Here is a 24497-nt window from a genome sequence, read left to right as displayed (position 1 = left end):
AGTACCATTTATAGAGACCTGTCCCTCATGACGTGTCGTTTCACCAGACCGTACAGCCGTTGTAAGATCTTTAACTTGTCTTGGCAGTGTAAGTTATTGAGTAAATGACATTTTTACATTCAAATTTGCATTTCCTTAGCATAATCGAAAATAATTTATTCCAGTGCTATCAGTACTTAGCATTTCCAGTAACAGTATTTATAAATATTGTGATTTTAGAAAATATGTTTGTATTTCTTTGGTCAACGCCGCATACAGCAATAGTCCAGTAATGGGACTGAGATCATGAACATCGATTGGGATACGGAATGCATGCATCAACCACGTAAGCAAGACTGTCTACAAGATTCTGTTAGCTGCCCCTGACGCTCGGTAATCCGACACTTGTGGTTGCAGAGAAATATGTCGGATTAACGAAAATGTCGGATTAATGAAAATGTCGGATTAATGAAAATGTATTAATGTGTGAAAATATCAATGTTTACTAAATGTCATGATCGTCATACTGTTGCATGCATATCAGAAATGGTAGATCTAGTTATCTTCATCGTATGTAAAAATATTCACAGAAATAAGAAATACTAACAATACATACTTGTTTTCATTTATTAACATTCATAGATGGCATAACATACATATATAATCACATAAGCGAACAGTTTCATATCTATTTCATGACCACATTGGCACAAAACTCACGTTTGTTTTTTACCGCATATCAGCTGCCATTATGACCCGGATGTTGAATATGTTACAGTTTCCATACAACTAATTCCATAATAACATGTGGACGTCTAATGTACAATCAGGCGTGTATCATAACATATATAATTTATAACTTGTTAATGACTTTGATGGTCATTAACATCAAACACGTCTAAGTGGTGTGTCAGAAATGTTTGCAAAGTGTTCAACGATGTTTTGGCCTCAGATAGCTTGAAGCATTGGGAATCAGTCGTAGAGACGCTCAACCACTAAGCAGACTGCTTCAGGATGTCAGATACGGTTGATCGTCCAATCTTCACATCAAACTTCTGCTCAGCAAAAGTGATGACTTCTTGTTGTGCTGTCTGGGGTTTGTCTTTCTTCAAAAGGAGATTTCTTTCTTGATCAATGGCGTGACTTCTACAAGGGGTCGCTTAGCAGCTGGTGTACTCGTGACAGACATCTTGTGATGAAAACTCATGTCGGTTGTAAACATTTTATACAGCTCGCTCTACTGTTATTTCTTGATTAAATCGCCTCAATTAATTATCCTGTGTTCCTAATTAACAAGTGTGATGTTCACTGACGTGGGTGTTAAGCAGCCAGTAAGGCACGCGCTAATGTGATGTTTCATGTGTGATGTTTGTATAACGGTCGGATCATCCGACCGGCTGTGTTGATTGTCGGATTAACGAATGTTTTACAATGTATTTACAATGATCGGTTGCTAGATTGGTGTGTCGGAGTCGGAATGCGAGAATGTCGGATTAACGAGAGTAATTATCACTGTTTTAAATGGTTCCCTAATTTTTTGTCGGATTAACGTGATTGTCGGATTAATGAGTGTCGGATTAACGAGAGCTGACTGTATATCGTTCACATACTCCTGTATATTCCGTTGAACGCCTTCTTGGTCATGTCGTCCAAACCGAAACACCATCTTGTTTGTGAGGTGATATGTCTTAAATACTGTTCGCATATTCCCGTTCTGGTGTATGACGTCCCAACTTTTAGTTCTAGCAAGATGTGTGATGGAAAATATTTCCTCAATTCAGTTCGCATACTCCTGCATATTCCGTTGGACACGTTCTTCCACATGGCGTGTCAATCACCACGTCCAGTTTTGTGAACTCGACACATATTTTAAGTGAAGCTCACATGTACGTCGTGTTGCTTGATGATTTTGTCACACCGTACCCATAGACAGATACAAGATGATTGTGTCAGACACAAGATGATTGTGACAGACACAAGATGATTGTGTCAGACACAAGATGATTGCCTGTTGCATTTATTGTACTTGGACTAAGTTGAATATTGTCAATTTTGTTTAACTTCTTTCAGAGGCATTTTAAAACCTGTATAGATGAAGGAAAACCAAGATCTATGGTTAGTCAACTTCTTTATTGCAATGAGTGCGACGTTTGGGTGTAGGTACTAACACCGTTATCAACCAAGTTCTATGGATAGTCAACTTCTTTATTGCAATGTAGGTACTAACACCGTTATCAAGCAAGTGATAACGGTTAGTACCTACATTGCAATAAAGAAGTTGTCTATCCATAGAACTTGGTTTTCCTTATTATTTGTTCTATATAATAAATAACCCATCCATTGTAATGTCAAGGTTGTTCAACTTTGTTCCCTCAAATAGATAACACTCATTAACCAGCTGGAATGTCAGTAAAATTAAGATTATATTTGAAATGCGTTATGAGGTTTTGCTTTGAAGTAAAGCTTATTTTGAGAATTTATTCAACAGTAAATCCTCACCATAGGTAAACGCCTAAATAAACTCTCGAAGAGCAAATTAAGGAATAGTTGAAGAACATGAATATGACACCGCTTTAAGGAGTTTTGTTCAGAAACATACAGTCAGTTGAGGTGGGGTGAGGTGAAATTGGGTTTTACGTCGTGATCGAGAATATTTCGCTCATATTACGACGTGCATGCGTGTGTATGTGTATGTGCGGCTGCTTGTACTAGCCCAGACTGAAGCTGGTTTTATAGTGCTAGTCCACTGAGATACCATGCCGCAGTGAAGCATGAATACCCCACTCAGACACATTATACTGACTCCGAGCCGACCAGTCCTTGTTGTACCCATTAAGGCCGAGCGCCAGGCAGGTACCAACAAGTACCATATTTTAACGTCTTTTGGTATGACGCGGTCGGGGATCGAACCCGCGACCTTCCGCTCTCCGGGCGGACGCTCTAACCACTACACCACGGAGGCGTTGTCCCAGTCAGTTGAAGCTGAATGTGAGATCATATTGGACCTACCCATGGAGAGCAGCGGGCTATCTGCTCATTTGTGGTGTTTACGAAGAGGCTTCTTCACAGATCAGGTAGTCTGACATTTATAGCATAACATATCACTGTACACCGAGTACATGACTATAGTATCAGTTCCATATATAAAATCAGATTATGTTTGCTTGTGGTCTTCAGCGACCCATGCTTGTCAAAAGAGGCGACTAATGGGGTCTGGCGGTCAGGCTTGGTTGACACATGTGATCGGTTCCCAATTGCGCAGATCGATGCTCATGCTGTTGATCACTGGGTTGTCTGTTCCAGACTCGATTATTTACAGACTGCTGCCATATAGCTGGAATATTGCTGAGTGCGGCGTAAAACTAAACTCACTCACTCACTCATGAGAGTGCGGCGTGGAACAGCAAACACTAAAACACACCCACGCCGTAATATTGCTAAAATGTTCATAAAACCATACTCACTCACCCACCAGCTCCCTGTGACTCCATGTCCATATTACCTTTTATGAGACACTCACTGATATGATGCATGTAATATTGACCATGATACCCGTATCGAACATGTCACTATAGAATAACATTACTGGAATATTGCTAAAAGCGGCATAAACCTATACTCACCCACTCACACACCCGTCCACTCACACACTCACTTACTCACTCTGCAATATAATATCTATAGAGGACGATACAAAATAGAACCAGGCTATAGATCGCGAACAACTGATGGTAAATCACCATACTAGGGACCATGGGGACTTACAGTACCTTTGCTACCTGCATGGACCCTAGTTGGATTTACACCATCCTTTCAGCCGCTGGCGAGTGAAGGAAAAGTTTAGCCAAATTTTAAAAGAACAAAATTACTACGTTTAAAAATCCGGTAAGCACCCGTGGGAAGTCAGCTTATAATAGTGTTTGTGTACAGATTAACAACGAGAACTTCATTCAGGAGCATAAACAAGATTGTTTGATGAACAAAGGTGATAATTCATTGTATTTACTTCGGTATCATCAGCATCGACGTTCGCAATTGAGATACGATGACATGTGTCAACCAAGTCAGCGAGCCTGACCACCCGATCCCACTTTACTTGTATATCAAGGACGGTGGGGGTAGCCTAGTAGTTAAAGCGTTCGCTCATTACGCCGAAGACCTGGGTTCGATTTCCCCCATGTGTTATGGTGTCCCCCGCCGTGACATTGCTGGAATATTGCTAAATGCGGTGTAAAACTAAACTCACTCACTCCTGTATCGGCAATCACTCGAAAAACCTACACTTTAACATACTCTGAAATTTTCTTTTATCTACTTTATTAACGAATCAAACAAAACTTTCAAAAACCAAAAACTGTTCCAGTTAGAATTACCCGATGACATTTAAAGATTTGAACGCCTTTTACCAAGTGCACAACTCTCTATCATATTCAGAAGTCAAAATAGAGTTACTTCCCTTGGAACATTCCTCGATCATGGTTTCGCCTTCATAGCGAGAGGAACGCAGTAATGTCCTCCCTATTTCAGCTGATGTGAGTATGGCCTGGTGAATGTTTCAGAAATGATAAAGTAGTAATAGACGTAACACAAGCTATAGTCCTCAAACATATGTGTGAGTGAATCCTTTCCTCGATGCAGCGCTGTTCGTGAATTCATATTTACGACTGAGCAGTTGGCGAAAGTGTTCATAAAATCTTCCGATTTCGAAATATGCGCATTTAGCCTATTGCGCATCAATATGTGATCATGTTTTTCAACTGAAGAAAGATCACTTCAACGTTCAGTGAAAGACAGATTACTTAATGCACTATGTTTTGAAACTTACCTTTCCCCGTTAGGCTATTGAAACCTTGACATCCTCAGTGAGATTATCTTGTCAAGCGGATTCTTCGCAAAGGGGGACGGTGGGTAGTCTGGTGGTTCAGGCGTTCACTCTTCACGACGAAGGACCGGGTTCGATTCCCCACATGGGTACAATGTGTGAAGCCCATTTCTGGTGTCCCCCGCCCTCGATATTGTTGGAATATTGCTTAAAGCGGCGTAAAACTATACCCATTCACTCTTCTCTGGGGCGGTGGGGTAGCCTAACGGTAAAAACGTCCGCTCGTCACGCTGAAAACCCGGGTTCGATTCCCCACATGGGTACAATGTGTGAAGACCAGTTTGTTTCGAGAAATCGGGGCCTGGTGTCAACCGCCGTGACATTGCTGGAATATTGCTTAAAGCGGCGTAAAACTATACTCATTCACTCACTCTTCTCTAAATATCTTGTGATATCACACACACACACACACACACACACACACACACACACACACACACACACACACACACACACAAACACAAACACACACACACACACACACACACACACACACACACACACACACACACCAGTTGGATATTGTACATTGGGGTGAAATTTGACCATTGGCGCTGTTGTTAGTTCACATGCACTTTAAAAAGTTTGAAGCATCCGAAACTTGAATAGCTCTAACCTGCTTCCCCCCAAAAAACTGATTTGCCATTTACCCTCCCCACCCCAGTTAAGGATCAGAGTTGTATTCGTCGATGTTCATCAGCTGTTGGAGATTGTGCGTCACGTGAGCGAGTGCCATCACGACGCAGGATATAATGGCAGCTCTGTAACTCTCCTCTCGTTTGACAACGTAATCACGCGATATACTGACTTTTATCGATAAAGATCAACAGCGCTAGCTGACATAGCAGCAATGTGCGAAGTAGCCACTGGCCCGCTAGTCCGTGTCTAGTAAAAATCCAGTCGGGCTAGTAAATGTCCACAGTGAATTGTCATGGGGTCATTTTGTAAAATCTCTCCGACTTGTTAAGTTATAATACACTTTTAAGTCATACATGATTATGGCCTGATAAAATTGTTCATCATATCAGCAGCTTAATGATGAAAAATGTGTCTACATTCAAACTTCCGGGCTAGTGAATTATTTTGTGGACTAGTAATTTTCAGGCATAGATGGCCCAACTGTCTCTTACGACAAGCATCAGGAAAGTGCTGAAACTGGTATCTGTGATGTTTTGAAATTTAGGAAAAGTCTTCTTTTCCAAGGTAACGCTGCTGTTTCCAAATGTAGGTTATCTCTCTCTCTCTGTGTGTGTGTGTGTGTGTGTGTGTGTGTGTGTGTGTGTGTGTGTGTGTGTGTGTGTGTGTGTGTGTGTGTGTGTGTGAGTGAGTGAGAGACAGTGTGTCTGTGTATATTGATGAATGGGTGTTGATGATTATCGTTTTCCATTCTCCAGATTCCAAGCATGAGTTCTGATGAAGAGGATTTACCTCCCCCGCGGAACTTCCTCTCACTCCGATCCATGATAAAGAGAGGACAAGAAGAGGAAGCGTTAACGTATATGACAGACCACAACTTAACAGCGGACTCTTTTGCGCGGAGGGTGAAATCCGGCGAGCGGAATGATATATTTTGTCCAGTTTGCACAGCCGCTCAATCCGGACGACTCAACATAATGAAGACTTTAATTTCAATGGGATTTTCCTTTCAGAGTGCAAGTCCAACAGATCTTGTGTTACACATGGCGCCTGTACACTTGGCCTCATACGGCGGCCATCTTGCTGTTGTGAAATCCCTTATAGAAGAGTATGGAGTTGACGTCAATACTCGAGACGGGTACGACAACACCCCTGTCTACTGGGCCATCAATTCGCTGGACGCTAACCTTGACCTTGTCAAGTATCTCATAGGTGCTGGGGCGCCAGTAAATATGAAAAATGAGATTGATAAATCATCCTTGCTCCATACCAGTGTGAAATATGGAAATACGGACGTCTGTACTTATCTGTTGGCTCAAGGAGCTGACGTCACAGCACGTGATCACAACGGATGCACACCTCTGCACATAGCCTCTGTGTGGGGTGACGAGAGTTCAGCACGTGCATTGCTAGAAGCAGGAGCTGATGTGCAAGCGCGTAACAAATCTCGCGAGACCCCGATTTTAGTCACAGCGAAACACGGGATTTGGCCGCTGATGAAAATGTTGTATTCGCGCGGTGCCGATCCAAATGATAACGACACGGATGGGAACACAGTTCTTCATTATGCAGTTGTCAAACAGTCATACGAAACTGTTTATTACTTAACCGTACATCTTAATGTTGAATTCAACGTGGAAAGTGTGAAAAACGAAACACCATTTTGGTCTGCTGTGACGTCAGGCAATTTGGACATCGTTAGATTGTTAGTGGACTCCGGCCATAAGTCATACCTGCCCACTGGCGAGGATGGTGGCCTTGTGTTCTCTGTTGCTCACTTGGACCGTGGAAGCAAGGAGTCGTTGATGTCGTACGTAAAGGCGGCTGTGACAAACCCGCAGTCGCTGCAGGATCTGTGTACGTTCAGAGTTAGGCGATCCCTAGGGCTCCAGGTAGGCACAGCTGTTGAATCTCTGCCACTGCCTGGTATTGTTAGAGACGTTGTCAGACTGTGTCATATTTCCGACACTGTTTGAACCGTATCCCAGACACTCCTTGAACTTTGTTGAAAAATGACCGTATCCATGACACCCACCCACCAATATTCCAGCACAGTGCGGATACCCGACATCCTGAACCTTATTCCCTACAGTTTGTGAGCTGCATTACCTATACTGTGTGACCCGTACCCCCAACACTGTCTGTGGCGTGTTTCCGACACTGTGCGGAGTATCACAGACAGTTGTCACCCCGGAACTGTGTGACCCGTACCCCGAACTCTCTCTGTGGCGTGTTTCTGACACTGTGCGCAGTATCACAGGCAGTTGTCAGCCCGGTACTGTGTGACCCTTACCCCGAACACTGTCTGTGGCGTGTTTCCGACACTGTGCGCAATATCATAGACAGTTGTCACATCGGTACTGTGTGACCCTTATCCCGAACACTGTCTGTGGCGTGTTTCCGACACTGTGCGCAGTATCACAGACAGTTGTCAGCCCGGTACTGTGTGAACAGTATCCCCGACACTGTCTGTGGCGTGTTTCTGACACTGTGCGCAGTATCACAGACAGTTGTCAGCCCGGTACTCTGTGAACAGTATCCACAAACACTGCCTGTGGCGTGTTTCCGACAGTGTGAACAGTATCACAGACAGTTGTCTCCCCGGTACTGTGTGAACAGTATCCACGACACTGTCTGTGGCGTGTTTCCGACACTGTGAACAGTATCATAGACAGTTGTCACCCCGGTGCTGTGTGAACAGTATCCCCGACACTGTCTGTGGCGTGTTTCTGACACTGTGCGCAGTATCACAGACAGTCTTAGTTGTCATCCCGGTACTGTGTGAACAGTATCCCCGAACACTGTCTGTGGCGTGTTTCCGACACTGTGTGCAGTGTCACAGACAGTTGTCACCCCGGTACTGTGTGAACAGTATCCCCGACACTGTCTGTGGCTTGTTTCCGACACTGTGCGCAGTATCGCTGTCAGTTGTCAGCCTAGTACTGTGTGACCCGTACCCCCGACACTGTCTGTGGCGTGTTTCCGACACTGTGAGCAGTATCACAGACAGTTGTCACCCAGGTACTGTGTGAACAGTATCCCCGAACACTGTCTGTGGCGTGTTTCCGACACTGTGCACAGTATCACAGACAGTTGTCACCCCGGTACTGTGTGAACAGTATCCCCGAACACTGTCTGTGGCGTGTTTCCGACACTGTGAACAGTATCACAGACATTTGTCACCCCGGTACTGTGTGAACAGTATCCCCGAACACTGTCTGTGGCGTGTTTCCGACACTGTGCACAGTATCTCAGACAGTTGTCAGCCCGGTACTGTGTGAACAGTATCCCCAAACACTGTCTGTGGCGTGTTTCCGACAGTGTGCACAGTATCACAGACAGTTTTAGTTGTCACCCTAGTACTGTGTGAACAGTATCCCTGACACTGTCTGTGGCGTGTTTCCGACAGTGTGTGCAGTATCACAGACAGTCTTAGTTGTCACCCTAGTACTGTGTGAACAGTATCCCTGACACTGTCTGTGGCGTGTTTCCGACAGTGTGCGCAGTATCACAGACAGTTGTCACCCCGGTACTGTGTGAACAGTATCCCCGACACTGTCTGTGGCGTGTTTCCGACACTGTGCTCAGTATCATAGACAGTTGTCACCCCGGTACTGTGTGAACAGTATCCCCGACACTGTCTGTGGCTTGTTTCCGACACTGTGCGCAGTATCGCTGTCAGTTGTCAGCCTAGTACTGTGTGACCCGTACCCCCGACACTGTCTGTGGCGTGTTTCCGACACTGTGAGCAGTATCACAGACAGTTGTCACCCAGGTACTGTGTGAACAGTATCCCCGAACACTGTCTGTGGCGTGTTTCCGACACTGTGCACAGTATCACAGACAGTTGTCACCCCGGTACTGTGTGAACAGTATCCCCGAACACTGTCTGTGGCGTGTTTCCGACACTGTGAACAGTATCACAGACATTTGTCACCCCGGTACTGTGTGAACAGTATCCCCGAACACTGTCTGTGGCGTGTTTCCGACACTGTGCACAGTATCTCAGACAGTTGTCAGCCCGGTACTGTGTGAACAGTATCCCCAAACACTGTCTGTGGCGTGTTTCCGACAGTGTGCGCAGTATCACAGACAGTTTTAGTTGTCACCCTAGTACTGTGTGAACAGTATCCCTGACACTGTCTGTGGCGTGTTTCCGACAGTGTGTGCAGTATCACAGACAGTCTTAGTTGTCACCCTAGTACTGTGTGAACAGTATCCCTGACACTGTCTGTGGCGTGTTTCCGACAGTGTGCGCAGTATCACAGACAGTTGTCACCCCGGTACTGTGTGAACAGTATCCCCGACACTGTCTGTGGCGTGTTTCCGACACTGTGCTCAGTATCACAGACAGTTGTCACCCCAGTACTGTGTGGACAGTATCCCCGACACTGTCTGTGGCGAGTTTCCGACACTGTGCACAGTATCACAGACAGTTGTCACCCCGATACTGTGTAAACAGTATCCCCGACACTGTCTGTGGCTTGTTTCCGACACTGTGCGCAGTATCGCTGTCAGTTGTCAGCCTAGTACTGTGTGACCCGTACCCCCGACACTGTCTGTGGCGTGTTTCCGACACTGTGAGCAGTATCACAGACAGTTGTCACCCCGGTACTGTGTGTACAGTATCCCCGAACACTGTCTGTGGCGTGTTTCCGACACTGTGAACAGTATCACAGACATTTGTCACCCCGGTACTGTGTGAACAGTATCCCCGAACACTGTCTGTGGCGTGTTTCCGACACTGTGCACAGTATCTCAGACAGTTGTCACCCCGGTACTGTGTGAACAGTATCCCCAAACACTGTCTGTGGCGTGTTTCCGACAGTGTGCGCAGTATCACAGACAGTCTTAGTTGTCACCCTAGTACTGTGTGAACAGTATCCCTGACACTGTCTGTGGCGTGTTTCCGACAGTGTGCGCAGTATCACAGACAGTCTTAGTTGTCACCCCGGTACTGTGTGAACAGTATCCCTGACACTGTCTGTGGCGTGTTTCCGACAGTGTGCGCAGTATCACAGACAGTTGTCACCCCGGTACTGTGTGAACAGTATCCCCGACACTGTCTGTGGCGTGTTTCCGACACTGTGCACAGTATCACAGACAGTCTTAGTTGTCACCCCAGTACTGTGTGGACAGTATCCCCGACACTGTCTGTGGCGAGTTTCCGACACTGTGCACAGTATCACAGACAGTTGTCACCCCGATACTGTGTAAACAGTATCCCCGACACTGTTTGTGGCGTGTTTCCGACACTGTGAACAATATCACAGACAGTTGTCAACCCGGTACTGTGTGAACAGTTTCCCCGACACTGTCTGTGGCGTGTTTCTGACACTGTGAGCAGTATCACAGACAGTTGTCAGCCCGGTACTGTGTGAACAGTATCCCCGACACTGTCTGTGGCGTGTTTCCGACACTGTGCGCAGTATCACAGACAGTTGTCACCCCGGTACTGTGTGAACAGTATCCCCGAACACTGTCTGTGGCGTGTTTCCGACAGTGTGCGCAGTATCACAGACAGTCTTAGTTGTCACCCCGGTACTGTGTGAACAGTATCCCTGACACTGTCTGTGGCGTGTTTCCGACAGTGTGCGCAGTATCACAGACAGTCTTAGTTGTCACCCCGGTACTGTGTGAACAGTATCCCTGACACTGTCTGTGACGTGTTTCCGACACTGTGCACAGTATCACAGACAGTTGTCACCCCGGTACTGTGTGAACAGTATCCCCGAACACTGTCTGTGGCGTGTTTCCGACACTGTGAACAGTATCACAGACATTTGTCACCCCGGTACTGTGTGAACAGTATCCCCGAACACTGTCTGTGGCGTGTTTCCGACACTGTGCACAGTATCTCAGACAGTTGTCAGCCCGGTACTGTGTGAACAGTATCCCCAAACACTGTCTGTGGCGTGTTTCCGACAGTGTGCGCAGTATCACAGACAGTTTTAGTTGTCACCCTAGTACTGTGTGAACAGTATCCCTGACACTGTCTGTGGCGTGTTTCCGACAGTGTGTGCAGTATCACAGACAGTCTTAGTTGTCACCCTAGTACTGTGTGAACAGTATCCCTGACACTGTCTGTGGCGTGTTTCCGACAGTGTGCGCAGTATCACAGACAGTTGTCACCCCGGTACTGTGTGAACAGTATCCCCGACACTGTCTGTGGCGTGTTTCCGACAGTGTGCGCAGTATCACAGACAGTTGTCACCCCGGTACTGTGTGAACAGTATCCCCGACACTGTCTGTGGCGTGTTTCCAACACTGTGCACAGTATCACAGACAGTCTTAGTTGTCACCCCAGTACTGTGTGGACAGTATCCCCGACACTGTCTGTGGCGAGTTTCCGACACTGTGCACAGTATCACAGACAGTTGTCACCCCGATACTGTGTAAACAGTATCCCCGACACTGTTTGTGGCGTGTTTCCGACACTGTGAACAATATCACAGACAGTTGTCAACCCGGTACTGTGTGAACAGTTTCCCCGACACTGTCTGTGGCGTGTTTCTGACACTGTGAGCAGTATCACAGACAGTTGTCAGCCCGGTACTGTGTGAACAGTATCCCCGACACTGTCTGTTGCGTGTTTCCGACACTGTGCGCAGTATCACAGACAGTTGTCACCCCGGTACTGTGTGAACAGTATCCCCGACACTGTCTGAGTCACAAGAATTTTGGGTGGATCCATGCTCAGTGCCTCAGTCAGTGGACTGTGTTGTCCAGATTCCAATATTTACAGATTGCCGCCAATGGCTGAAACATTGTAGAGCACGTCGATACAAACAAACACACACTAACCAACAAGTAAAAAATCACTAACAAACAATCAAACGCATGCTGTTGGAGCCAATGTTTTTTATTTATAATATGTACACTGTCAAAGGCAATGCGGTCTATTTTGGTCATGCTATTTGTGGCAGAACTGTTTGTATATGGTTTGTACTGCTGCGATTTTGTTGGTTTATAGCGGGAATATTGCTGAGTGCGGCATAAAACTAAACTCTCTCACTTTGTTGCTTTACATTGTGTTTACACAGCTTTGTTGATCGAGTATATGATGAGGAGATGTCGAACAAACCAAACAATAAACGTTATCCAATAAATGCGAGAGATTGAGTGTTTAAATGCTTCAAAACAAAACCACCCAATTAGATGTGCCTGCAGATGGTAATACTTTCACGGCATATTCACATTTACACCTTGTTGTTCACTACAGGCAACGACCTTGTGTTGGTGGAGTTTACTCAGTCCGTGAACCATCCCTGCATTTTAAGTGTGTCGTTAAGCTTGTCTTAATCCTAATGGCTGTTCACACACGTATACCACTGAAACCCAGGTCTCTTGACTGTGTTGACTGATATAACGCTAAACAAACCGAAACATGAGTCTCACGTCCTCGATAGTCTCCCGGGTATACGTTCCGATAAATCTCCACTATACCCTGGATGCATCTATGGCTCCGCCCGATAATTTTATTACCTCCCTTTGCTGGCTCCGCATTCTCACAGTAGCCAATCAGATTAGCCGCCGTTACAACCGATCTTTCCAGTGTCAACAAGAAGGTTTGTTCGCAGTGCGACTCAATAATTGGGGGAAATCATGCAGACAAATCGACAGGTCTGAAACCTTAAACAAAATATGTGCAAGAACTCCTTCCACCTCTTTCAGAGTTACTCTGCAACAATTGTGTTGCCAAGTATAATCGTTGGATAAAAGAAGCGAAAAGTTGTGATTGGTACGCGCAACTTCCCAGCGTAGACACCTGATAGGCTAAAAAGCCAGCCAAGGGAGGTAATAAAATCATCGGGCCGAGCCGTAGATGCAAGGATATAGTGGACAAAATAACACGACAAAATCCCGACTGAAACTTGGCAAAACTGTGTCAACAAGGTAGCTAACGTCATTGAACAAGGTTACTGATCTCGGGATGGCTTACAACAGGCAACTGTGGCACCACTTGTCATCCCTTTAAGTCGTGACTATGACACTACGACAGACGAGGAACCGACAGGTCTCCCGGAATAGATTTTGAGATGTCCCCCGCCATGACTGGCTGTTCCGTTTCTGCGGTTTCACCCCGCCGCGACAGATAACAACTTTTGCGTTTCCAATGATGATAGTTTCTTAAACAACTTTTTTGGTGGAGTCCGGAAAATTTTCAAATATAAGAAAGCTGTTGGGTATTAGTAAATGATAAACATGTGTACTGTTTATATTTATGTGGCAATTTTGTACAATGATAAAATTTGCAATTCATCGGTCTGTTTCTGACTTAAACGGACTGTAAGTTGCGCAATAGGACGGAACCCAGTCAGCAGGAAACAAGACTGTTGCGTAATCAATGTTTTGACCCAATCAATGTTTTGACTCTGTTCACCAAGGTCTAACGCTTAGGTGAAACCTTTATGTCAAACGACGCTGTTCTTAAAGGTATAACGCCAAGGTGAAACCCCTGAGGTCAAACGACCCTGTTCACAAAGGTATAACGCCCAGGTGAAACCCCTGAGGTCAAACGACCCTGTTCACAAAGGTATAACGCCCAGGTGAAAACTCTGAGGTCAATCGACTATGCTCATAAACGTTTGCCAGTTGGGTGAAGACCTTGGTCAATGGGCGTACAGTGGTTGAAGCACTAGTTTAAACGCTGTCCCCAAGGGTATATCATTTGGGTAAAACTGTTACGACATTCAAACCGATTTACGACAATCCGACCAGGTTTACGACTTAGAGTGAGCTCCCTTGGTTTTTGTGTGTGAGTAACTACGTGCGATTCACTGTGTGTTTTGAGATCAGATTTCCGTCCGTCCGTCCGTCACGGTGTTTTTTACGGACTCTTCCGCCATGTAATGAGTTCTGTATTAATTAGTGAATAAACATCGTGTTATCAGAGAATTTCCGTTTGATTGTTGATTATGGATCAGCTACAGAAACCATTAGGTCAAACAACGTTTTTCACAAACGTGCACCAACTCAGTGAAACCAGTCAGGCCAAATGGCGCTCACAAACGTGTACCACCTGAGTGAAACCAACAGGTCAAACGTGTACCAACTTGAAACCAGAACCAGAAGTCAAATGAAGTTTGAAATATATTGGGTACACCTACATATTATAGACATGGTGTACATTGTAACCTGATCTGAGGGGGCGGTGGGGAAGCCTATAGTGGTTAAAGCGTTCGTTCGTCACGCGGAAGGCCCGGGTTCGATTCCCCACGTGGGTACAATGTGTGAAGCTCATTTCTGGTGTTCCCTCGCAATTAACGGGATCGGGTGGTCAGGCTCGCTGACCTGTTTCATATATGTCATCGTATCCCAGTTGCGTAGATTGATGCTCATGCTATTGATCACATGATTGTCTGGTATAAACTCTATTATTTTCAAACCGTCATATAGCTGGAATGTTGCTGAGTGCTGTGTTATACAACAAACAAGCAAACAAACGTAAGATCGACCAACTGTTTGATATCCGTCATATAGTCGTACTATTTCTGTGCGAGGCGGGGCGATGGGGTAGCCTAGTGGTTAAAGCCTTCGTTCGTCACGCGGAAGGCCCGGGTTCGATTCCCGACGTGGGTACAATGTGTGAAGCTCATTTCTGGTGTTCCCTCGCCATGATATTGCTGGAATATTGCTAAAAGCGGCGTAAAACTAAATCTCACTCACTCATTCACTCAATGTAACCTGATATGAAACCCCAGTGCTTTGATGATCTCTCAGGTGATGGCCGGGGATTGGACCGGGGACAGATGATATTGATAGAGTATTGAAGCTCATTCTGAAATGCTGCAAGAGTATTGTTTTGGGTCGTGTCTTATCGCGCAATACTTTAAGAAAGTATGCTTGTCCTGTTTATCGGGTGCTCCTTTTAATTTCATTCGGTAAATGCGATTTACTCCAGTATATAGATTACTAGTATAAATCTCTTCTCTCTGTTTTGTTGGGTGAATAAGTATTTAAAATGCTATGTTGATTTTTGATTGATTGTTTTCCGTTTAACGCCGCACTCAGCAATATTCCAGCTATATGGCGGAGGTCTTTAATGAATTGAGTCTGGAACTGACAATCCAGTCATCAACAGCATGAGCATCGATCTGTGCAATTGGGAACCGATGACATATGTCAACCAAGTCAGTGAGCCTGACCACCCGATCCTGTTAGCCGCCTATTACGACAAGCATGGGTTACTGAAGATCAATTCTAACCCAGATCTTTTCGGGTTAATATCATGAAGGCACATGGCTTATCAATATTACAGGATTTGCAAACGCTTTTTTAATGGGGGCAAGATCATTACCATTTCAAAATCTAAGCTAAAACGGATGGTCAATTTTCATTTGTTTGCCTGTAGTGAGGATGAACTATGTGAAATTATTATCATTCTGCCGTTAAAATATGGTACTTGTTGGTCCCTGCCTGACACTCGGAATTAATGGGTAAAACAAGGACTGCTCGGCTCGGAGTCGGTGTAATGTGTCTGAGTGGGGTATTCATATTTAACAGCGGCATGGTATCTCAATAAGTCTGGGCTAGTACCAGCAGACACACATGCACACGCATGCACGTCGTCATATGAGGGAATTATTCTTAATCTCGTCCTCCACCGAGTCAGGGGCGCAACCCACGGCAAACAGGTTGTCCAGTTTAGTTGCCTTTAACGACCAGCAATGAGGTACCGAAGACCTATTCAAGGGAATATTTGGGCATTAACTCATCGTTCGAATCGCGTTTGATCCCGTGACAACACGTACAGCTGATGCAGGGCCTCGTGACAATGTGCACCATCAGTGTAGGACACATTGTCTTTCTATGCACCATCAATTACAGTTCCCATGACAACACTTACTGTAAAAGTTACGTTTAAATATGCTATTCGCACTTTGCTAAGGATCAAATCATGGATTCAACAGAAAACTAGTATGTGGGGTCAAAGCTTATTGTAAGCATGGATCCTAGGTTTCAGTACGTCATTGCATCTTTTGGATCCCATACCTGCTATTGACATGTGTTGTTTATTTGTCAATGACTCGTTCCATGATTTGCAAAATGGTTGATTTGTGCCATGAAAACCATTTTTATGGTTACTCATGTATCTAGTGTATAAGGTTAGCTTAAAGTGGCTGTTTGCCTAAAGAGGGATTACCATATTATTATTTACCCAGTTGTAAATGGATACAATTTCAAATTATAAATCTACGTTTAAGTAAAGTTGTGAATTTTTGTGATCTTTAGCAAAGTGTGAGTAGTATATATCCCTCCATGGCTGTCACAGTGACAATATTTACTGACATGGACTTTAATAAAGACACTGGACTTTGACACTTGGATTGTCAGACATGTTAGAAAAGTAGCAAAATGTGGTCATTTTCTTATAACCTTATGATTAATTCTTTGAATATGTATGTTCGGTGTCTATATTTCATGTGAAATCCGTGAAGATCCGGATTAGAATTGATCTTCAGTAACCCATGCTTGTCGTAAGAGGCAACTAACGGGATCGGGTGGTCAGACTCGCTGACGTGGCTGACACATGTCATCGGTTCCCAATTGTGTAGATCGATGCCCATGCTGTTGATCACTGGATTGTCTGGTCCAGATTCGATTAATTACAGACCTCCGCCATATAGCTGGAGTATTACTGAGTGCGGCGTAAAGCTACACTCACTCACTCACAAATAAATTGGCCTTTGCACGTGTTCACGACGATGCACGTCATGGGATGACCATCGACGTCATCTCAAAGTCGGCATTTTTGTAATCCATTATTGTACATCATATAATATAAGTAGAAATGCAGTAATTTAATACGTAATGTTTATTTAAACAAGCAATAAGCTGCGTGAAGCATGGTTGACATATCTTCATGACAAAAAAGGAAAAGTCTTTCAAAGTAAATCATCAATCATTTCCCCAAATGTCACATCTCCCACTATATCACAATAATAAGGTTGCGACACGAATTGTATATGGAATTGTTGTTATCATAACTCAGTAAATTACAGATTCCAGTACTTTTGGGTTGTGTACTATCCGGGATTCGAACCCGCATTCTTAGAGTGAGGCACCTAATCGCCAGCACACCAATCCACTCAGCAACCGCACCTTCCTCCCCGAGTGTGTGAGTTCAAATCCCGGAAAAATGGATGGGAACCGTTTGCTATTTACACGGTACTGGAAATTCTGTACGAAGATACATTTAACAGTTTCACCCAATAACAATAAAGCATACAGATAATACGTTTCGGTGTTTTGATACATTAATAAGTACACATTATATTCCATGACACTGGGATGCCAAAATGATTAACAATGATTGCAAAATCACTTAAGGGCACTAGACGACGTATGTATTTATGACACAAAGCATTAAGAAAAACAGCTGGCAGGCTAATTTGAATGTCAACGAGAATGTCAATTTTCTCAATCAAATTGTGATTGTCAAAGACACACGAAGTGAAACCGATTATATGACGCCTTATGTGTGTGTGTAGATACAAGAGGGAAAACCTAGATTCCAATTCAATTACGCCTCTATGAAGCTATATAGAAAAGCCAACAACTGGCACTGTGACCAAAACTTGCATTTGTGTCGAGAATAATCAGTTGCTGCGTGTGACAGCCAGCATTTTGTCAAGAACTGCACAACTCAATATGTGGTAAGGTCATGCTAATAATATCATTAAACAACCGCCGGCCAAGATTGAACAAAGGGAGGGCAGTATTGTCACAAAGTAGGACAACTTATCGGCGACAGAATATTGACACATCTGAAACGGCTAATAAGCAGCTCATTATTCTGACACCACATGTTGTGAGTGAGTGAGTTAATATTTACCGTCACATCTGCAATATTTCAGCCATATCGGGACGAGAACAATTAATAATTATGTTATTGATCAATAAAATTAGAAATTGAAAGCCTGTTGACGAAGAACAGTAAAACTACTAGTGTATCACAATGAATGCTCCAAGTGCCTACAGTGAAACATTCGCAGTCAATAAAAATATGTATTATTATTTCAACAGAAGCTATGCATGTACTGTTTGAGTCCTTATTTCACTCATGAGACATAAAACATTTCCAATAAATTTCGAGATGCAGAAATCATCAGGGGAATTGTACGGTTTCACGTGTGGCACATATGAGATAAAGTGGCACCTATACGTTTGGAATGATTAGAGAAACACTAGCCAAATCAGTGGGCTGCTTGTCATATATGTCCTTAATCTCTGCCACCGCTCGGTCTCATTAAGTACAATATAGACAAACTTTATGGATAACAACGTCTATATTTGGTGAGTACAACGTGTCAATACAGATTCTTGTAACGTTATCGAGCAGCAATGTAACATGAAGTGGAGATGAAGTATATATACTGAGTGTAACAAAGCAAACAATATATTTAACACAAATGGCTTGGCAGAAAGCTGATAAAGCCGAATTGTGTGTCTTGCTCCAAAGTTTGCACATATACAGCCACTTCTACGATCCCTACACTGGCTGCCCATCTCAGCTAGAATTAAGTTTAAAGTTCTTGTACTCGCATACCAGTGCCTTAACGCGCGCCATCCTATTTGTGTGAACTTGTAAGCCAGTATAATCCAACCAGAACTCTCAGAACCCAATCCCAAATTCTGTGCACAGTGCCAAGATACAGACTGAAACGATTTGGATTCAGATCATTTGCCTACCAATCAGCTGTTCTATGGAATTCTCTGCCTGAAGATCTCAAAGCCTGCACTCCTTCAAAACTCTCCTCAAAACGTTTTTATTTAAGAAGTACTTTGTCTAGACTCTCACCCAAATAACTTTACTTGTAGCGCCATGAGCATACCAGCTGGCGTGGAGATTGGCGCGTTACAAATTCACTCATTATTATTATTATTATTATAAAGCCAGCGAGTTGACAAAGAGAAAGGCTTAGAAGCCTGATGAACAAATGAAAGGAGTATTTTAGAAAGGAGATGTTTATTCAGTTGATTCCGCTTGGTGGAGGAGTGCACTATAAGCGGTTGGGATGAAATGCCATTGATGGTGGGCTTTTGGCGTTTGATGTGAATGGCTTCGGTGAGTTTGAGTCCGTTTGATTGTTGGCAGTCTTCGATGAGTTAGTGAGTAGTTGAAAATGTGCCATGCTCTGTTGCATCTGTTCACCAGTGTGAGCATTTAGCGCACAATCGGGTTTTTTTCAACTGCTTGCAACAACTTCGGCCCCACAATAAGTACCAAGAAGACCGAAGTCATGTACCAGCCTCCTCCAGGTGGTCCATATACTGAAGCAAATATTGAGGTCAAGGGCACAATACTACCTGCAGTCGACAGCTTCACATATCTTGGCAGTTCCCTATCACGTTGTGTGGATATTGACGATGAAGTCAACAACGCATAGCAAAAGCCAGCGCTGCATTTGGGAGGCTGCGTCCTACTGTATGAGATAGAAGAGGTATCTCGGCCACGACTAAACTCACAGTGTACAACGCGGTGGTCCTCGCCACTCTGCTCTGCGGTAGTGAAACCTGGACTGTCTACAGTAGACATGCAAGGAAGCTGAACCATGTTCACACCAAACGCCTCAGAAGGATTCTCAATATCCGATGGCAAGGGAAGATCCCTGATACAGAAGTACTAGAGAGAGCCATTCTCCCCTCTATCCACACTTTGGCTGGCCATGTGTATCGGATGTCTGACACCAGAATTACGAAGCAACTCCTCTATGGGCAATTAGCATCAGGCAAGAGAACAGTTGGAGGTCAGAAAAAACGGTTTCAAGACAGCTTGAAGGCATCGCAAAAGTGCCTGAACACTGACAGGTAGAACTGGGAAATAATTGCCCTCGACCGAACGCTCCGGCGTAGAACACTCAAGACTGGATGTACCATCTCAGAAGAGTCACGTACCCAATCTGCACAAGAAAAGCGTGCTGCACGAAAAGCTGGGGCTGCAAGCACTTCAACTACAGTGACGGACTACAGATGTCCAACCTGTGGACGCTACTTCCGTGCCCGGATCGGATTGACCAGTCACCTCCGGACACACAAACTCCAATCAAGTGCGTGAAGCCGTGGTCCTTGTAGACGACAGACGAACTGTGAGTGAGTGCGTGAGTGCGTGCGTGCGTGCGTGCGTGCGTGGGAGGTTTTACGCCGCACTCAGCAATATTCCAAGAAATCAGACAGCAAAAAAATCAAAATCAAAAATGAAAACGCATGAAACATAAATGCTGTCAGGTAGTAAGCTTTCAATAATTATCGGAACTGGTTATTTATCTAAGTTTATGAACTAATTGCAGTCACTGGAATTTTCTATAGTCTATCCAAGAGATGGAATCACAATTGATGTACAGTTACTGTATACTCCGTCGGGTAACTGAAATTTTAGAAAACGTCCGTATGGGATCTGTATTCCTAATCAAAAAGAGATCATACCAAGTATGCGCATGTTTGCACATTTACAACAGTAATTTACACAAGGAAACATTAATACATTGTAATAATCTTTTTTGAAAGTATAGATAATGACATTTTTTGCAGCTATGATCAATCGGGTAACTCATACAAGTGTGCACTAAAATTAAGGACCTTCCGGTTCATATCTGTGTGAAAACACCTGTCTGTGTTCTATTGCAATAAGCAGTGTTTCCTTGTATTTCATGTATAAGAAGTGTACCTAAGGTCAGTTATTTAAGCTGTAATGTAATTTCCATTTCAAAAAGTATAAACGATATTACCTACTGATTAGAAAGGCCTATCAATATCCCATCGCCACCACCCCACCCTAGGCCTACCCCATGCCACACCCCCTCCCTCTCACACACATGCACACACATACGCATATCGCTCTGGCCCAGAGACCCGACAAACAGACATCGTGTGTATGGCACGTTAATAGTGGTGCTCAGTCATGGGTATCACTTCGCCATCTGTTTCTAATGATCTCAGTGCATTATGACGTGGTAGGACGCGCTAACGAACCCGATGTGACAGTTATATTACAGAACCATTGAAATACATGTTAAAGTAGTGTCAATCTTGTAACACTTTATTTACCCATTACCAACCATTTACACGTGTACTAAATATATGACAAACCTAACCCTTGTCATACGAGATTTCAAAGGTATTGAAATGCATGTCCTACAATCACAACATTTACATATGTTACACATGCTAGAAAACACATGAAAACAATGGTCAAATTTACACATTTGTGAAATACATGTAAATGCAGAGTTGAGAGTTCGTTTATTTTTATCCCCCCTTTAAACGTGTGTAAATCTGACAGACAGATGATACGTAGATTTCAAACGTTGCTCATACGGCCGCCGGATAAAACGTATATTTCCTAACGTTAGTCAATTTGGATAATACAGTCATTTTGTGTGGTGACTGTGCTGTTATCGTTGTTCAAAACCGCACTCAGCAATATTCCAGCTATATGGGGCATGTCTGTAATTAATCGAGTCTGGACCAGACAATCCAGTGATCAACAGCTTGAGCATCGATCTACGCAGTTGGGATACGATGACATGTGTCAACCAAGTCAGCGAGCCTGACCACCCGATCCCGTTAGTCCCCTCTTACGACAAGCATGGGTTGCTGAAGATCAGTCCTAACCCGGATGTTCACGGGTGACAGCACTGTGATCACCTCCACAATTACAACATTTTGAAACACCCCCAGCCTCATGATCCCGACTACATCTTGTGCATGCAGGTGAGTGAATGAGTGTGGTTTTACGCCACGTTCAGCAACATCCCGGCGGGGGACAAGAAATGAGCTTCAGACATTGTACCAATGTGGGGAATAGAACCTGGGTCTTCAGCGTGACGAGCGAACGCTTTAACCACTAGGCTACCCCACCGCTCCTGTGCATACAGTAGTCTTCCTTCCAGACTGAGATGAAACGTGGCAGTCCTTGTGACACATGTAGTGTCTGGGGCGGTGGGGTAGCCTAGTGGTTAAAGCGTTCGCTCGTCACGCCAAAGACCTGGGTTCGATTCCCCACATGGGTACAATGTGTGAACCCATTTCTGGTGTCCCCGCCGTGATATTGCTGGAATATTGCTAAAAGCGGCGTAAAACTAAACTCACTCACTCAGTCACATGCAGCGTCCACCAGGTCGGACTACACAACGACGTATCCAGAATGACTTAAAGTAAATCTTGACACGTTCAGGAAGATCAGAGGGTTCAAATGTAAGCAAAACAGAATTAGTAATTTCTTTTTCCTTCAAACGCAACAAACGTTTAGCCTCTATGACCTTGTGACCCTTAAGTTGTTGAACTATTTCTTCAATGTTCACATCAAAGTCAATGTAACAACTTTAGCTCAGATTCTGGACTCTGACACGAATGTCACAAATTGACGTTAAGGCCATGGTCCCCTTTAACTGATCAGTTGATTTTCATTGAATCAGTTGGTCACTTGTTCCTAGGTTGTTTTACGAACTCAACATCACCTATAGTTTTTCTAATGTCATGGACACAGTTTTTTAAGGTAATCCTGGGATAAACATAACACAACCAGCAAACATTGGTGCAACAGCACTTCCCCAAACAGCAATATATAGCCAAATAAGCTAATATTCTTCACCGACCGTATTCTAAACGTACCTTGATAATGTTCTTGATGTATTTGATTCCGGAAGAAATAAAGCAATACGTAGCCCAATATGTGTCAGTACGTACACCCAGACGTACTTACACCATGCCGCCATAACGGACACAACCAAAAACACCACCAAAACAAATCAAAACGGCGGAAGCGTAGTGGCGCACGGCCAAAAACGGCACAAAATAAGCGGCAAAACGGGAGCAGCAGCAGTACTCCGACACTCGACCCTCACCAAACCATACCAAAGGCCGCGCACCACGTACCTCGCTGACAGCGGAACCCAATCCCAGCAACATGTGTTCGATAAATGCAGGTAGGGAACAATGTAGTGACTTAATGTAACCAATCCAGCTTTGAACCTGAAAGCAAACAGTGTTTGCTGCTGCGGTAGAGTCACTTCTCAACTATGGCTCAAAATTTATATTTCTCCCTACGGAGGCAACAGTATTGAATAGAAGTTTAATTAGTTCCAAGCCTTGATATGAAAACAGATATTCTGTACACAGAGCCTATATGAATTGCAGGATTTGAATTTATCTGCCAAAACTGTTTTCCACAGGAGCTTTTGCTTGTGTGAGATTAAACGATATCTCCTAGGACATGAACTTGATGACGTGACAATGCTATGGCATCGCGTCAATGCAAGTCTAATGACAGTACCATGTTTAGAGATTGACATTTTTCATTGAAAACTAACGAGGAGTGATTTTTGAGGATGAATAGAATCTCACCATCATGTCCTCTGAAATAAAATATATCAACGCTCGTTGATAAGGATAAATATATTCTCGTCAAGCCTCGGATATTTGTAACTTTATCTACTCGTGTTGATATAATTTAAATCAGAAGACACTTGGGTGAGATTCTCTCTTTATATTTTTACTTCACACACACACACACACACACACACACACACACACACACACACACACACACACACACACACACACACACACACACACACACACACACACACACACACACACCATCAGTTGCATGGGGCGATGGGATAGCCCAGTGGTCAGTGGTTAAAGCGTCCGCTTATCACGCCGAAGACACGGGTTCGATTCCACACATGGGTACATTGTGTGAAATCCATTTCTTCCCTCGATTTCTCGAGGTTTTACTAAAATTTCAAACTTCGTTTGACAATTTAAAACAGCTGAAGTTTTAACTCAATTGCATTTTTAAGTTTGAGTTTAATATCAATTTCAGTTCATTCAGGGAAATGCGTTTTCTCAAATTTGAGTAAAAACTCTAATTTAAGTCAAAACTCAGACTTAAGTTTGTTTCGAGAAATCGGGGCCTGGTGTCCGACGCCGTGATATTGATGGAATATTGCTAAAAGCGGCATAAAACCATACTCACTAACTCACTACTTGC

The 24497-nt window shown here is 44.0% G+C and overlaps 1 protein-coding gene and 1 long non-coding RNA gene across 2 annotated transcripts; both read left to right on the top strand.

The window, feature by feature from the left end:
* Nucleotides 1–1470: 1470 nt before the first annotated feature.
* Nucleotides 1471–23880, top strand: LOC124256842. Its single transcript, XR_006893116.1, has 3 exons — nt 1471–1481; nt 12668–12670; nt 23772–23880. It is a non-coding gene; the product is annotated as an uncharacterized LOC124256842 (long non-coding RNA).
* LOC124256840 (ankyrin repeat and protein kinase domain-containing protein 1-like) lies at nt 4484–7482 on the top strand. Its single transcript, XM_046690809.1, has 2 exons — nt 4484–4511; nt 6256–7482. The coding sequence occupies exon 2, from the start codon at nt 6265–6267 to the stop codon at nt 7471–7473; it is 1209 nt and encodes a 402-aa protein (XP_046546765.1). The 5' UTR covers nt 4484–4511; nt 6256–6264; the 3' UTR covers nt 7474–7482.
* Nucleotides 23881–24497: the final 617 nt, after the last annotated feature.

The sequence above is a fragment of the Haliotis rubra genome, unplaced genomic scaffold, assembly GCF_003918875.1.
Source record: "Haliotis rubra isolate DU_JTF1 unplaced genomic scaffold, ASM391887v1 Scf64, whole genome shotgun sequence".
In the NCBI taxonomy this organism is placed as follows: Eukaryota; Metazoa; Mollusca; class Gastropoda; order Lepetellida; family Haliotidae; genus Haliotis; species Haliotis rubra.
This window is presented reverse-complemented; position numbering and strand designations above follow the sequence as displayed.

Coding starts and splice junctions, on each gene's coding strand:
- LOC124256840 (XM_046690809.1), top strand. CDS start 6,265: ATGAGTTCTGATGAAGAGGATTTACCTCCCCCGCGGAACTTCCTCTCA.